The 16,858-nt window shown below is 40.3% G+C and overlaps 1 protein-coding gene across 4 annotated transcripts in view; it reads right to left on the bottom strand.

Moving 5' to 3' along the window:
* Window positions 1-16,858, bottom strand: part of si:dkey-112m2.1 (transmembrane protein 132C) — a 176,571-nt gene that overhangs the window by 24,101 nt on the left and 135,612 nt on the right. For all 4 annotated transcript variants that reach the window (XM_039780113.1, XM_039780115.1, XM_039780114.1 and 1 more), the window contains one exon: window positions 3,337-3,480. In XM_039780113.1, the coding sequence (XP_039636047.1) occupies window positions 3,337-3,480 (144 nt within the window). The remainder of the gene's footprint in view (window positions 1-3,336; window positions 3,481-16,858) is intronic.

Below are 16,858 nucleotides of genomic sequence, written 5' to 3'. Positions count from 1 at the left end.
AATGCCTTGTAATAACGGGTAGAGTAGGCGACTGGCATCCAAAAGGGACAACATGGACATCATGTCTAGAGGAGGGCATTTCAACAGAAGATGGTAGGTCAATCCACAACAAAATAGACTGTGACTTATATTAGGGAGAGTTCTGCATTTGCAAACAGGAACTATTTCAAAATCTGCTGTTGTCTTTGTGTGTGAGGACGGTGGCCCAATGTCAGCCTTTTCAATGAGGGATATGACCAAATCATCAGAGCTTACTACAATGCAACACAGGGAGTCAAGTAAGCTCTACTGCTGCTTTCTATAGCCTGCCAGGCAATAGTGAAACTTTAGAAAAATAATGAAAATAAATGAAAGGAAGAGTGCTCACTGTGGTAGTACGGAGCCCCCCGAAAGCTCATGGTTGAATTCTTTTTCCCCGAACTACCCTGAACCCTTGCAATAACTTTTGCAATCCCTCGCAATATTTTGCCACATCTAGGAATACTACTAATCCTGCATGGCTTAACAATGCTTTTTGGGTTAAGCAATAGGAGTGGTAAAGAGTAGCTGGGGTACATCTACCTAAGCGATATCCATTGCACCATAGATGCAACCGCCATAGTCTGAACAATAATCCTATCCACAGCCAGGGAGAGCAGCTGCAGTTGTGGTCACAACCAGTGGGTGTAGACTGTCGCCCGTCTGCCTGAGCAATGAGCAATAAATGCATAATGCGAAGTGAAATGTCACATCTCTCCTTTCTGTCTGCAGAGCATTTCCCTAAACTGGTGTATTATACATGTAACTGAGCTCGACCAACACACTAACTGTTCCTACAGATTAGGGGGAATGCAAAAAATATTGCCCGGGGAACGCAAAACTTAATGGGAGTAGTTCCGAAAGAAAATTCCCACCGTGACCCTTCAGGGGCTCTTCATGATAGATTAGCTATGTCAAGCAACTTTTTATGTCACAATATTGTGTTCATGCCAGTGTGCTATAAGAAACTTAGGCAATCAATTAGGACTAATTATTTTTATTTTATTTTTTTAGATTATTTTCTCAATGAATCGATTAACCAATTGGTCTATAAAATGGCAGAGGGTAATAGGGACAATCACGTTTTCCCAGATGGCAGCATCTTTAAATTGCTTGTTGGGTCTGAAAACCCATCCACAACCCAAAGATATCTGATTAATTATCATAGGCCATAGACAAAGAAAACCAGCAAATCTTCACATTTAAAAAGTTGGAACAAGTGCATTGTTAAAAATGACTTTAATGATTAAGCAATTATCAGTTGTTTTAGGTGAATTTTGTGTTGATTGACTTACCAATTAATTGACAAATCGTTTCAGCTCTGAAGTCAACAAAAAAAATATATGCAATTTTTTGAAAATAGGTCGTTGGTAATGCACGACAGATTTCAATGTGTAGTGGTGGGGTAAAATGAAGAAAAACCACCAATATGGTTCTTTACACTTTTTCCAGGTTAAGTTCACCACAGTCCGTGCCACGAGAAGGACTTATTTTCTCAAAGTTTTTCTGAAACCGTGAGGGAGGATGGAGATGCCTCCTGATCAAAAAAAGGTTTTATTTTGAGTTTCCTTTGAAATAGGGTGGAGAGAGGAGGGGTATCGCTTACTGTTCCAAAACTAGACGGGTGGGCTGGGGAGTACGCTACCGAGGTCAGCGTCACAATGTGTGGTACTTCTTCAGCGGATAATTAAACCCTTTGAGAGATCTGCTTTTTCTCTTTCTCTCTAATATGCATGTACAGTACACAGAAACGCACCAAATCAGCTCCTCAATACAACACAGACACACTTGCAACACTATACACTATTCTTTTTCTCTCGCACGTACTCACAATTAAGAACAAACAGTTCATTTTTTCTCTTGCATAATACAACGGGGACATGGTGAAGGTCCGATATTAAATCTAAAGTTGCAACAATAAAGATCCTACATACCACCTTTACTTACTGGATTATACTAGTGGTTTTGAATTTTGTAGATTAACAACAAATCCTGTGTAATGTTTCCCAAAAGTTCCCAAACAAGGTTTGAGATGAATTACCTAAACTATCAGAAAGCCAATGATGATCAACTTAGGAAATCAATCAGGGTGAACATTTTGTCACCTTTTATAGTTTGTCAAAGTCATGTTGTTAGCAATTGGTAATGAAGTTGCAAACATTGGGGCATACAGTCAGCTTTCAAACAACCTTTTTAATGCAGGAAATGACCTAATTGATACTATGTTTTTCATAACATACTATATATGCGATGCAATACTATACCAATACCATGATTTTAACATTATCTTAAGGGAAGTAAAATGAGCAGAAGGAGGTCGGAGTTGCAATTTTGTCCAATATGAATCTGAGCTACTGTCTTCTTGAATTTTGGCTCCTCCATATCAGATGGGAAGTACAGATGTCCGCTTACAAGATGATCAAAAACAAGTCCAGCCTAGTAGTTTATTTTCTGTCTTTTTTCGAATTTATTTTACAGCTAACTTTTTTATATTCTGCTCCTTCTCTCTAGAAAAACTGCTCATATTAATCGCAATTAATTTAGGTTAGGCTGTTTTATTTTTATTTTAGATTTCCTTTCATAGTCACTTGGTGTCCTTGATGGAAACATGAAAAATGAAAATGGCATTTAAAAATAATAATCCAAAGATATGCTGTCTCTATGACCGTGCGTCTACATGTGTCCAACATGAAGTATTTGTTCTTTGATGAATCTGGATCTATTGAAGAAGGTCTGCATAACTGGGCCAGGAGCACATACTGTACACTGAAAGCCCAACGGCAGGGAAACTACTTTCTTTCAGCAGCCTGTTCAATGAAAACAGTTAATTGTTGCTGATTTCTTTTTTTTTTAGGATTTCCGATTTGTGACCTGAGAATAAGCTCTCAATTACTGGCATACCATTTCAACAAAAAAAAAAAAAGCCAGGCCCTGTTTTGCTGGAGGAAATTCAGCCTCTGCGTCCTAGACTAATGTGCACAAACCTTTTTTTTCTACACCACAACTACCTTTTGTTCATTCTGCTCACCCACGGACAACTAGAATGCTTATCTTTTTTTTAAAGATTTTTTGGGGGGCATTTTTAGGCCTTTATTGACAGGACAGCTGAAGACATGAGAGGGGGAAATTACATGCAGCAAAGGGCCGCAGGTCGGAGTCGAACCGGGGCCCGCTGCGTTGAGGAGTAAACTCTACCAACGCTCTACCAACTGAGCTATCCAGGCGCCCTAGAACGCTTATCTTGAAGCAGTAACAATAAAGACAAATTGGAAAAAGGTAAAACAAAAAGCAGCTGTTTAAAACCCATCCCCCACTAACCTTGATAACCTGTTCGTCTGTGGACTTGCACTCCACTGACTCTGTTATATCGGAGACCGTTCCGTCTGGTCCTACGGTGACCACCTTTACTGGCAAGGCGATGGTTTTCCCATTGAGGACAGCTGTGTTAAGGATCTCAGTGTCCTGCAGGGAAAAACAGAAAGACACAAATCAGTGTTAGTGCTAACAAGACAGGCCCTGTTCAGACCTGGCATTAACATGCGTCTCCTCATGCGTCTTGAGGGACCACTTTTGATCAGATCTCACTTCCCCGCTCTATATGCAATTAAACGCGTACACCATTTCCATTCGCAAAGACCAAATCTGTTGTTGTTTTTAACTGGTGGATGCAGCAATGCACTTCCCATGCCTGGTCTGCTGGAAATTAAGAGAAGAAAAAAAATCTTAACAGTACAGACTAGGCCTATTTCTTGCCGTGTTCCAGGCAAAATAAATCTGAAAACATTTTTGATGCGCTCGTAATATCTCTATGGGCATTTCAAAATGTTCAGACGTTGTGGACAAAGCCAGCTTACGCAATTTGAGAATGCTACACTTACGCAGAGTACATCAGTTGAGGAGCCATTGAGCCATTCATCCACCCTGATCTCCTCCCTGTGCGTACTTTATGGCTCTATAATAATGTGACCAAGACTTCCTTCTTTGTTCCCAACGGACAAGAGTCATAATTAATATGGCTGCTAGAGGGCTTAATACAACATACATCGTTTTTGGGCATTTCTGGAAATTACTGATTTGGGGATAGTCTCTAAATAACCTCAGGACTGTGATGTACTTGTTGGCAGACATATAAATTGATACCTATATATCTGTAATATGCTAATATAACTGACAGGAACATTTTATGTTGATCATTAGTCTCAAAGTAATACTAAAATGGGAATATGATCATATGCTGTTTTGCTAGGACTAAAATACAGTACAGGTTAGAGCAGTTCCTGGAACTACCGCTAAAAGAGGAACAATTTTCCTTCCATCTCCAATGAATAAATGTCCCGTTTTCAATTCCTGCCTAAATACACACCTACAACCTGTAAATTAAACAGCTGTGGAGAGTTGTTTTATAAAGCCGTTTGATGGAACTATGTTAGTTAAGACCCAGAACACAGAAAGCAGGGGGAAACAGCAAATGTAAGACAACCAGTAAGTTGGCGTGTGAACAGTACTTTAGATTTTTAATTACCGTAGTTCATAATTCCCAATTAACATAAGTAGAACATTGCATTAGTATTTATCAGCTGCCATCAGCTGTTTCTTTCATGTCTCACCATGGCTCATTCATCAGCTACTTGGCTACCAGCGAAGTAGTACCATTTAATTACAGATGTAGCCAGCGGCCCTTCACTTCTCACTATTACGCTGCTGATACCTTTGTGCTAACGCCATTTGCTGCTCCCTCCACTATCCACCTTCTCCTTTACTGTATATGCTAAGACAGGGTTTTCATGTTTGTTTTTTGGGGAAGATTAGTTCCTCCTAATTTGTTCTTAAAGCAATAGCCTTGATGCTATTCACATTCATTGAGAGCTCGGAGTGCAGCTCATCTTTTTTTACAAAATTTAACTGTTACCTTGACCTACCAAATGTCTCGAAACGGACATATTCAGTGTAATGATGATTGAGAGTAGTAACACACACACACACACACACACACACACACACACACACACACACACACACACACACACACACACACACACACACACACATTCAGAGTATTAACACACTTGCAATTGTGTGTTTTTCTGCAATAAACGGGTACAATATTTCCTCATTGTAGCACTTTTCAAACCATTAGTTACAAAGTGCTTCATAAAAACACAAAACATATATTAGACACTAATGGTAAAATATAGAACGTACATTTTTAAATGACCTGGAAGAGTCAGTCTAAGTGCAGGAAAAATAGTAAATAAAACAACCTAAGTCGCAGAGCCACAAATTAGAAAAGTAAAATGTGTACACACAAGTTTTTCAAAGTAGCACTTACTAGGCTGTTTAACCACAAACAGTAAAAGCTCAATCCCACATTTGTTTTCAAGCTAGACTGAAGGACATTTAATGTTTGCCAGCAAATCTGAGTGAGTGTTCAGTATATGAAGTTTAAGATCAGAAATATATAATATACTAAACTGTGTTTACATTATAATGTATAGCAACATATGTACAAATAACATGCTTTCTATTTTTAGTATTGGTCTGAAGCCTTGCTGCTAATGTGTTCTCTATACTCACAAAATTAATTTAAATACCATATATTTTAGGGGGCCACATTTTCTGCATTTGTTGACGATTTGTATTGCTGTGTGGACCAGCCAGACCCTCCTCCTCAGCGCTGTGGAGGAAGGTCTGGCAATGCGGGACTAGGTACATCCTGACTATGCAAACGGAGATCCCATTAATGTTAGCTTCACAGCGGAGCGTTCAGATCCAGTCAAATCAGCGCCAGCCACAAGTGTAGATACAGTAGTGGCTGTGGATGAGAGGGAGGATGGCTGCTGAAAATCAGATGTTTTGGCGCTTGCGATTTTCCTTTGGCACTGGCTAAAACCTCTTTGGGGTGCGCAAAAACTTCCTCTATGCATGAAAAACCCTGTAAGTGGGGGGAAAAAAACAACTTTGACAATAGTACTTTATGTCAAAGTAAAGGCATTAAAGAGTTATCACAAGATGCACTTTAGAATTGAAGGCCTTATTGAGGAGGAGGAAGAAGATAATGAAATCAATTAAGACAACGTCTGGTAATCCCTGAGCTCTCATTGTGTTGGTTGTACAGAAGATATGCTGTAACAGTGGATCCTACTCATCACAGCTTAGTTGTAATAAAAGACTACTAAGATGCCTAAACCTTTGAAAGGCAAAATAAAACTGTTCTCCAGACAGCTCTTTGTTCATCAAAACTGGTGCCTCACTGTTTTGCTTTGTTTCTTCACCCTCATGCTCCTTTTGAAAAAGAAATCTATCATTTAAAGCTCCACTATATGAAGGAATTCCAAGCCTATTAATAAGAGGCCTTTTCTTTTGCACATCACATTATTCTGATAGCTCTCTCTGACATCCCTCTCTACTGAAGGTGGCAATTTGTAGTACGGAGTGCATTGCTTTCTTATTTTCTTTACAGAAAGATCCCAAGACAAAAGGCAGTATGTTTTTTCCATGACATCTGTCCACCTCTCACCAGACATCTCCTGGGGTTATGTAGGGCTGAAATGCATGTCCTATTCATGGAGGCGTTTTGTACGTAATGCAGATAAACACCTGTCTCCAAATGGCTGTATTGCTGTATTAGCCTACACACACATTATGCTACATATACACCAACCCACACATGCATATGCATACACACAGTACGCACACATGACCCGCACGCAAACGCACCCTTGCTGCCTCACGCAGCAGCTTATCTTAACAACCTCTCATTCCAGAGAAGAGAGCAAGAAAAGAGAAGAAAGACGGCGACAGAGGCAAGAATCGATAAAAAGCCATTACGCTTCTGTGCAGCGGGGCTAAAAGGGTGGAGTGTGTGGGGGCTGATATGGTTTGGATGAATGATGTGTAAGGTAGCAGACAACCTACAAAAGCACCTTTTTAGAGAATAGTCAGCGTACAGTATGTGAACGTCAGCAAGCTCAAGGACAGGACAGACACTGGTGCTGGGGAATCAAAGGTATATAACTATGTGCAATATATTCCTGAGACCTGTTGACTGGGTGGCCATAGAGGGTGTTTGAAATCACTTTTGAATTTGTCTGCATGAGGGCATTTTGATCCTGAAAACTGTCTAAAGAGCCGCTAATTTAAACTACTGGGTCAAAGCACAGGCCGTTAAAGGCATTATGGCCTGGAGTTAGCCATAACCACACACACACACACACACACACACACACACACACACACACACACACACACACACACACACACACACACACACACACACACACACACACACACACACTCTAGGCATTTTAAATTGCCATTTAATCTGACCTGCATTTCTGTAGACTGAGGGAGGAAAGTTGTGGTGCTTTCACACCTTACCTGTTTAAACGATGCAGTGTGTTTGGGCTGGTGTGAAAGCTGTCAATCAAACTCTGATGCAGACTCAACAACTGGACCATCTGAAAAGGTGGGTCTCTTGTGCAGTTAGTCTGTGCTCTGCAAGCTAAGAAGACCAATAATTTGATTTGTTTAAGAGTGATTTTAGCAAAAAGTTTTAAACAAATCTGAATCCATCTGCTTATCGTGTAATGTTAAGAAAACGGTCTCCCGATGCATATGCGATTTATAGCCTATTTATACACATCAACAAATAAATAAAACAAGAGTGCCTTACTATTGTAGCAGTCCCCGCATAAAAATAAGTCAAATGTTAAAAATATCAACAGAATTTCTTTTGCCCCATTTCTGTCTGTTAGTCACTGTTTATGATATATGCGGTCCAGTTGCGGTTTCAACTAATGCTGCTCATAATTACTCCTAATAACTAGAATCGGATTTCCCCATGTGGGTCTAGCAATCATGATGATGATGAATCAACAAGTTTCCTGTCAGTTCATATGCCTTGTTTCAGCTTGCAGCTCTTGTTTCTTTTGCAAAAAGTCAATGTGAACACAAACTGGACCAGAACTGTAAGGCAACAACATATCCATATATTACATCATTGTTGCTAAGTATAAATAACCACCTCATGTGTGTAAAGTGCGCCCTGTACCAGAGAAGGTGTACTGTTGCTCAAGAGGTGACAGCAGGGAAGACTAATAACACAAAAACAAGCAGGGGAAGGAGACGTCTGAGATATGTTTAGCTTAGATCAGGGCCCTCACCACTGCTTAACACTGGCCAGCAATTTATTATTCATTGACTGAACAGATGCCTCAGACCCACGGAGAACCACAACTCAACCATTCACTAACCGGCTGGGACTGACAATAAACTCACAGGTCCTGTTCTATGTTGGCCTACAGCGCTTGTGAGTAGGATTTATATTGCCGCTGCAGCACTCTCAGCTATTCAGTTCACATCAATTATCAATAAAAAGTCAATTCCCTCAAGCACCTACACTGTGTCCTCCTGCCACTCACGTACATCCGAACATCTCACAGCCTATAGCAGGAGATAACATGAAAGCAAGGGCAGGGGAATCAACCCCTCTGCAGGATTTCTTTCCCTACCTTTTTTTTTTTTTTTAATACAGCGGGGAGAGTGGTGTTCATAGAATGTAATCTCTTCATGGTTATGGCTTGGGAAAAAGGCACAGGAGCCAAGTTATAATGCACTGCAATGTCGGAGAGAAGCTGGAGCAATATGCTGATAACTGAAATGACGAAGGATGTGATAGAAATGGGCAAAAAAAGATAGAAAAGTCAGTCCTTTCAGGTGCAGCTGTTGAACTTTTTACCAGGATTGAGAGAACTTTTTACGTGTGTAGATATAAAAAAAGTGGTTAATAATTTACAGTATCATTTATTAGATGTTCTGTCTCTTATCAACGTTCACACTATATGAGCAAAGCATAGCTATTTGCAAAGTATTAGCAAATAAAGAGTTGGGGGCATTTTGCCATGACCAGGAGAAAGAGAAATACCAGGATTGATTATTAAATCAAGACCTGCAGTGATTTATACTCTCCTCATTAATTAGATATTGATTCATCACGTAACCTGTTGGCCTGACAGTCTGTTGGATTTTGTTATTGTGTACTGTGAGCTCTGAATACTTTTAGTGAGATTAAATATTAAGCCTGCGTTGTTTTTACCTCCTCATACTTTCTCACCCTTTAACATCAGTCGAGGAAATGCCAAAGTCAGCAGTGGTAAATTGGCCTGTCCATATTCTGAGGGCTCCTCTCGTGTTTCCCAGGGCCATTTGATTAGAATAAGCCAGCAGAGCTGCACTGTGCTGAACTCTGGCCCCAGCAGGCCGGATAGAAGACTCTCAAGCCAGACTGACAGTGGGGGACAGGGTGATGGAAGGCAAGCCAGCAAAAAAATAAAATAAACGAACAACAAATTACAGAATGGACAGGCTTAGCTTCAAACTAAAGCCTGACTGACATAGAAGCTGCATCCCGGGCCAGAGAGGGAAGAGAGAGATGTTGGGTGGTAGGAGTGAAACAAAGTTTGTGTGTGCAGTACAGAGGACACGCACATAGTGTGTGTGTGTGTGTGTGTGTGTGTGTGTGTGTGTGTGTGTGTGTGTGTGTGTGTGTGTGTGTGTGTGTGTGTGTGTGTGTGTGTGTGTGTGTGTGTGTTATTCATTGTGGGAGTGTTGCACTTCCTCTGCAACACTGCCTCGTGCTCACAGTTACAAACGTGCACACTTGGAAGATGCCTTGACTTCTAGTCCAGCCACAGAGCAACTGGCGTGGAGCAAATGAGCAATAGCTCGAAGGCAGCTTGGCCAAATTTTTAAACGAGAGGGGCAAGCTGCTTGTTTCTAATGTATGCAGGAGTCCAATCGATACACTGGATTGTGGATTTTCACATTTATCTGCTCACTTTATCAAAAATGAATAATGGACCTCAGACTGATCTCATGAAGTGTCATATGTATGACACGCCAATTCGTATGCCATTATTGGCGTGTTATCAAGACCCATACTCGCTTTTTAGCGTGTTTATCAATGCCGTTTGGCCTCCCCTCCATTGACTTACACTAACTTGTGATTGCGTGTGAATTGACGCTGTAGCAAGTAGTATGAAGTAGTATGAACGGCCGAAAATCCGCGTTTCCACGTTTGTTGTTTTCCTAAACCCAACCCTGTTCTTCTTTTCCTAAACCCAACCCGCGTGTCACGTTTTCTAAACCCAACCGTAGCCTCGCAATAACAAGTAGCCTTGCAATAACACGTAGCCTTGCAATAACACGCCACGTGGCTTTAGAAAGTGGCGTGTATGTTTACGCTGTGACGTTGCAGACTGCCGTCCGCTGTATACAGCGTAGACATACACGCGGATAGCTCAAAAAGCGTACAGATAACACAACACTTGGCTTAAGAAAGTGGGCGTGTATGTTTATGCAAAGTTGTGATATCATATTGTGGACCTACAGTTGTCAGATGTCAGAAATGTGACTCAAAATAAATGATAATGTTCCTCTGCATTTGCTGGTTATGCAAATGAGCAACTGTTTGCTAACAAGATAAGATATACTTTATTATCCCCAACGCAATACTTCTACACACAGCTGCAATCAACTTAAAACAAAACGTAGCCAACAAGACAGTACAGTGGAACGCCGAGGCGCAGTAATACTTTGCATACAACATAAATGCATTGTGAGATATAACATAAATACATAGACATTATAAAAATGAGGAAATTAATCATAAAAACCATAGTACATGATGCATACATGTAAATGCAACAGTGCCTCCTTGCTTATGAACTAAAAGTAAGTTGTTGAGTGGAGTTCTCCATATCAACCTATGATTCGTTGTGTTGTTTCTGTCAGCCCCCAAAAAAATCAGCAAATGCAAGTTTAAATCTATGGTTTAAATATAGGCTACTCACTTTACCACAGTTGCTGCCTCTGGAAATCTTTAAAGCGCCCATATTATGCTCATTTTCAGGTTCATAACTGTATTTTAAGGTTGTAACAGAATAGGTTTACATGGTTTTATTTTCAAAAAACACCATATTTTTGTTGTACTGCACAGCTCTCTCTCACTGCTGCAGATCCTCTTTTCACCTGGTTTCTGTTTTAGCTACAGAGTGAGACCTCTTTTCATCTTCTTCTTCTGTACTATCTTTGATTGCACTCGCACATGCTCAGTAGCTCAGATGTAGAGCATGTCAGCTAGCTAACTCTAGAGACAGTAAAAGAAAGCCTGTTTCTCCAACTTTGGTCAGTTACAAGGCAGGATTAGCTGGGATACTTCTAAATGAGGGCACACATGTAAGTAGTTCTTTTGTAGATTATGGTGAACTTGTGTGTGTTGTAGCAGTGCTTTGCTATTGAGAACGACGTAGCATGCTAGCGTTAGCATGCTAATGCTAACGGTTAGCATGCTAACGGTTAGCATGCTAACGGTTAGCATGCTAACGAGCTAACGGTTGTGGTTAGCCAGCTCATTTTGGACTGTGACGTCACAGCCGATTTTGAACAGCTCACTAGGAGACTGAAGGCAGGACACATTCAGAAACTGTATCTCACTCAAAACAGCATGGATGGATTTTTTTCAAAGTTTGTATTTGTGTGGAAGCACCAGAGACACAAAAGAACACCCCAAATCCCAGAAAAAGTGATTTTTTTCATAATATGGGCACTTTAACAGGATTTTAGCTTATTAATGGTAAAGGGACTGCATTTAAATAGCGTTTTCCTAATCTTAGCGACCACCCAAAGCACTCTGTATTAGAGGCACCATTCACCCCATTCACTCACACATTCATACACTGGTGGCCGAGGCTACCATACAAAGTGCCACCTGCTCAACCGATAAACATTCACATTAACACAACGATGGCACAGCAATCGGGAGCAATTTGAGGTTCAGTATCTTGCCCAAGGACACTTCACAATGTAGACGCAAGGGCCAGGAGGGCCAGCTTTTTTAAAGGCCATGTTTCACCTTTTATAGACCAAACAATGAATTGATTGCTCGAGAAAAATAAGTAGATTAATCAATAATGTTGATCAAATGAATCAAAATTGTTAATTACAGCCCTAAAATAAATATAGGTGAATATGTTGGTTATCTGTAATAATGTAGCTTAAATATTTACAAATGCAAATGCAGTTTGTGTGATTACAAATGCACTGCCTTGACTGAAAAAACATCATAAAAAAACTATCAATAGAGAAAAAAAACAAATTACACAAACCAGTATGATGTAGCCGTAACACACAAAGTGAAATATGTGCTTGATACGAAAACGATTTGAACACAAAAAAAGAATTTCGCATACTTCAAGGCGATGATACATACGCTCCATACACCAGACGTAGCCTCTGTAACGCAGACCAGCCGATGCACATTCAACCACTCGTTAATATGAGTCAGACGTCACCCTGTTTGTTTTGGGGACATTGCCCCCACAGCAACCCTCTCATTCCACAGGAAACACTGAAATCCCACAGAGGTATTTTAGTTATAGTGTCACCATTATCAAGGGATCCTTATCAAATTATTTTATTTGTTTATGTCAGACAAATATTGGAGGTATCAGCCTCAAAACTCTAAACTCCGGTATCAGTCTGGCTCTAATGCAGGCATGTTTGTAACTGAGAGAGATGATAAAATCAGCCTTGTAGAGTAAAATAAAGAACCCTAAAAATGTTGGGTTTCCTTATTTTGATATCTCTCTCTCTCTCTCTCTCTCTCTCTGTGTTTATCTTTCTGTATCTATCAGACTTGCAGTATAGAATAATCAAAACCAGGGATAAGAAACAAGCCTGGTGCATAAGGCTGAATCCACCAGGGGTGAGAGCGAAAGGGAGAATGAATGTTGTCAAAATGCACAGGAGAAAGATAGAGCAGTGAATTAGAGGCCCATATATACACAAGATGACTTAATTAAGCTATAAGGGGCATTATAGCCGCATGCAGATGGCTAATGCTGCCTTGAAGACACTTAGTATGCCGGTGGATAGCCGCACTGCACAGCGTATTAGTGCTCTGCCAGGCCATTTCCAAATACAGTTCCTGACAGCGTGACAGTGTGACTGATGGCAGCCTGCTTGGATACCGCTGGCCTGCCCTGATGCTGTGATAGCACTGTGTTTAAATTACAGATATGAGGACGTCTTTCTTTTTGACATATCTGTTTCTCGGTGCCCATAGAGGACACAACTTTTTGCCAATTCTTTTGTTTTCTTGTTGTCTTAGTCTATCACTATCTGTTAGACGCTGGTGTGGAGTCAATATGGAGAAAGCTGCAATTTGGCCAAACCCTAATTATTCTAGACAAAGGCGTTTTTACCCATGCTCAAAAAGAATTGTTGAGCTTCCTGCTAATGGCTGTGATTATAATGCTATGGGACTGTGAGAACAAAGCGAATGTTATTGAGTTTGAAATGGAGTGATTTTTTTTTCCCGAGGCTATGAATAAAAAGCTAATGATAGCATTTGGGATGTAGTGTAAAGAGCTGTGGGGGCCACTGTCTCTAATGAGCGAAAAAAAAAAAAAAAGCAGCTTGGCACGAGATGGAGATTTAAAAATGTATGGGTGGATGCTTGGCATGTTCTCTGCATGTACTTTCAAGCTTGTTAATGAAACGCTTTTACTGTCTCTCTTTGTAATCTGCCTTGTTGGTTCCAGGTTAATATTGCTTATTCGGTAGATTGAAAGTGAAAAATATAAACGGGCATTTGTCTTTATGATGGCATTCAGAGCTGGAGTTCAATACAGGCGAGAAAAAGAGTGCAGCGGCGGCAACGTCTCAGTAAGAACTTTCTCTTAGCTTCTTCTGCAGTTTACACTTTTGATCATTCAAGAGTTTTGGGGCTGTTCAATTTATTGATTTAAAGAGTATGTTATACCCAGTGCTTGAATTCCATAAATATCCATCTTTCTTGCTTGCAGAGAATACAGTTACTAGGAGCCTGCATGTCTTGAATTTAAGAAATAACGCTCTACAATAGAGATGCACCGATTACAACTTTCTAGGCCGATTCCGATTTTCTTTGAGTTAGGCCAGCCGATACCGATTTTAGCCGATTCCGATTTCATTTTTTCTAACCACTTTACAGCACACACAAATATTTATTTTCTATCTTTTCTTTAATAGAACATTTTGCACAGAACATTTTTTGAACAGTGAATGGATCACTATCAAATAGAACAATATAAATTACTCCTGGTGTGGGAAATTTACACACCTCTAAAGTGCAATGTTAGAACCATTTCCTTCTTTTCACATCCAATATCCAACTAAAAAAATTTGATTTTGGATTTTGGTGTCGTCCCTCCACCTCCTTGCAGGTGTTGCATATTGCAAACTTATTATCTTCTGCACACACGCTGAAGAATTTCCAAACAGCTGACATGTTGCAGGTTAATTCACGAGGTTCCCTACATGTACGAGAATAGCGCCGACACGCGCTTCACACCGTGAGCAGGTACGTGGCGGAAAAGTTGAGAGAAAGGAAAAAGAGACTGTGCTGTCGCGTCCGTGTGTGCGTGCGTCCTTGAGAACTGTAACTCGTATAACTTATGTTGTCAGTTAATTGTAACATTGACCGGCATGAAATCGGCATATGTCAGACTGACCTGCCGGTTGCCGGTCATGGCCGAGCATGTGAAAACCGTGCAATTCCGGTCACCGGCCGGTCTATCGCTGCATCTCTCCTCTACAACAACAAATGAACAAATTATTTGGCAGCTTATTATCTGGACTAGCCAAACCTCTCACAATTGTATTTCTGTCTAAAGCTGCCATTTTTTGTACTTTCTTAGACTCTCCCTTCCTTCTCCTGCTCTCTTTTACATTTAAGCTTTCTTCATTGGCGCTATTAGCAAACTTGTCACAATTTCAGTCCGACATCCTAAAGGACATTTACAGCAGCTGTCAAGTCAAGACAGAAATGAGTCCTGTATTCATGTTTGGCAGGCAGATACCGAATGAGTGTGTGCATGTGTGTGCTTCTCTGTGGGAGTGTAGGCCAGAAGTGATCACAGAGAGATACGTTTTATTGAACATACCAGCTCTGTAGAGTGCCAGCAATGATTGGTGTCTACCTACGAGTTCTGCTGCAAAGGCGGAGATTGATGTCCACTACTAACATTCAAACTATTTGCTGACTCGGATTCATCTGCCTTTAAAACGTGTACTATTTAGAGGTACAGTGTATTCGATGAAGGATACAACAATATTGTAAAGATTATCGTAATAATAATCATAAGGGACCGTTTGGCAGCTATTTATGGAATGGACCACCGGAGGAAAATAGGGGAGGGTCATGTCTTTTTATTCTTTATTGAGGGGAGGGTCATCCAACATTTTTCAGTCCAGGGGTGGTCACCCAACTTTTATATTCATGAAACAGCAAAATTTCAAAGTGGCTTGTTGGGCGCATATTTTTCCATGTAGCTCTTAGTCTCGGCCCCCGCTACCAGATGGGTCTGACCCATGAGTTTGCTGTGGGGCAGGGGGAGCTGCCCCCCTGGTGACTGAAACGGATAATTGCATTGTTTAAAAAATGAGTGGAATATAATTACGTCTGGCAAGATCAGATATTTTATAAATATCTTAAATAACACAAAACAACTAAATGGTGGTAGGTAATACATCTGATTTCATATACTGTTTTATTAAAAAAAAAAATGTCCTGGCTGATGATGCGAGCAGCAGAACGCAAAAAACAAAAATGACTGTTGCTAGTCTGGACATCTTACCATGCCAAGGTTGCAATAAAGGTTTCCTAAATGCCACATTTGATGTCAGCTTACTAATTGATTGCGGGTTTTGTGTTGATTTGGACTTTTATACATTTATTCCACTTTGTTTAAACGGCAAAGTGGAGGAAGCCTAGTGACGAGTCCATAGCAACCAGTTTGTGTGATGAATGTTACCCAGAGTGCCTTGCTGAATGGTCTCAATGTTTTATTGTTTTATTTCATGTGAATACTAGTTTATTAGAGGAGTAACTTAGTATTTGAAGTAATGCAGTAGTGCAGGAAGTGTGCATTTAGTTTCCATGCTTATTGTGTTTCCACAACAATGTTAGTGAGTAAATCTACTGAAATGGCCACCATAACAGAGGAGTGGGATGCGTCAGATCATCATGCAGAGGTTTAGTCAAGTATGTCATGGCTTTAAAAAACAATGGGAATCCGTATATATTTGCCAAGCGCAAACCAGTACAGAAGGTATCAATAAATTGTTGGGGGAGGGTCATGCCTTTTTTCCAAATCGTTTTGGAGGGTCACAGAAATGTTTTCACGGGCGAGGGGAGGGTCATGTCTTTTTTTGGCTAAAGGTCCCAAAACTCCTCCGGTAGCCCCATAAATAAATAACGAACAGTCCCTAATAAATAATCATCATCATCATCATCATCATCATCATCCTCCTATTAATTTCAACACTGTTAGAATAGTCCCTCGATTACCAGAAATATACTGTTAATTTATATTTTCTCTCATAATTTTTCACAGTTGTGTTTCCGTTTTTGGATTACCAGAAATGTCCGTAAACTTAATGGAAAAGGTACTGATCATTTTCTGCCAGGACATTGTCTGTTTTTCAATGGATTTTTTTCTTAAAGTGAATAGGGACTTCGCAGACCAATTTTAAAAGACCAAACCAAAATTTAAATGAAATGCCAACAGAGGAATTTAGAACAGTTGGCATCATGAAATGAAAATGCCAACATCAAATCACATCATACATCAAGCAGTGTGTGCAAAGGTGATTTTTTTGTGTTGTGTATGAACTTCTCAGGTAGGACATCAAGTGCTGTCTCAGTGCTCGGATGGCAATATTTGGGTGAAGCATTGAACATAGAAGGCTGTATGTAGAGTTAAAGCTGCAGTTTTTAATGTTTCTCTAATTTAAAACT

The sequence above is a fragment of the Perca fluviatilis genome, chromosome 17 (genome assembly GCF_010015445.1).
Source record: "Perca fluviatilis chromosome 17, GENO_Pfluv_1.0, whole genome shotgun sequence".
NCBI lineage: Eukaryota > Metazoa > Chordata > Actinopteri > Perciformes > Percidae > Perca > Perca fluviatilis.
This window is presented reverse-complemented; position numbering and strand designations above follow the sequence as displayed.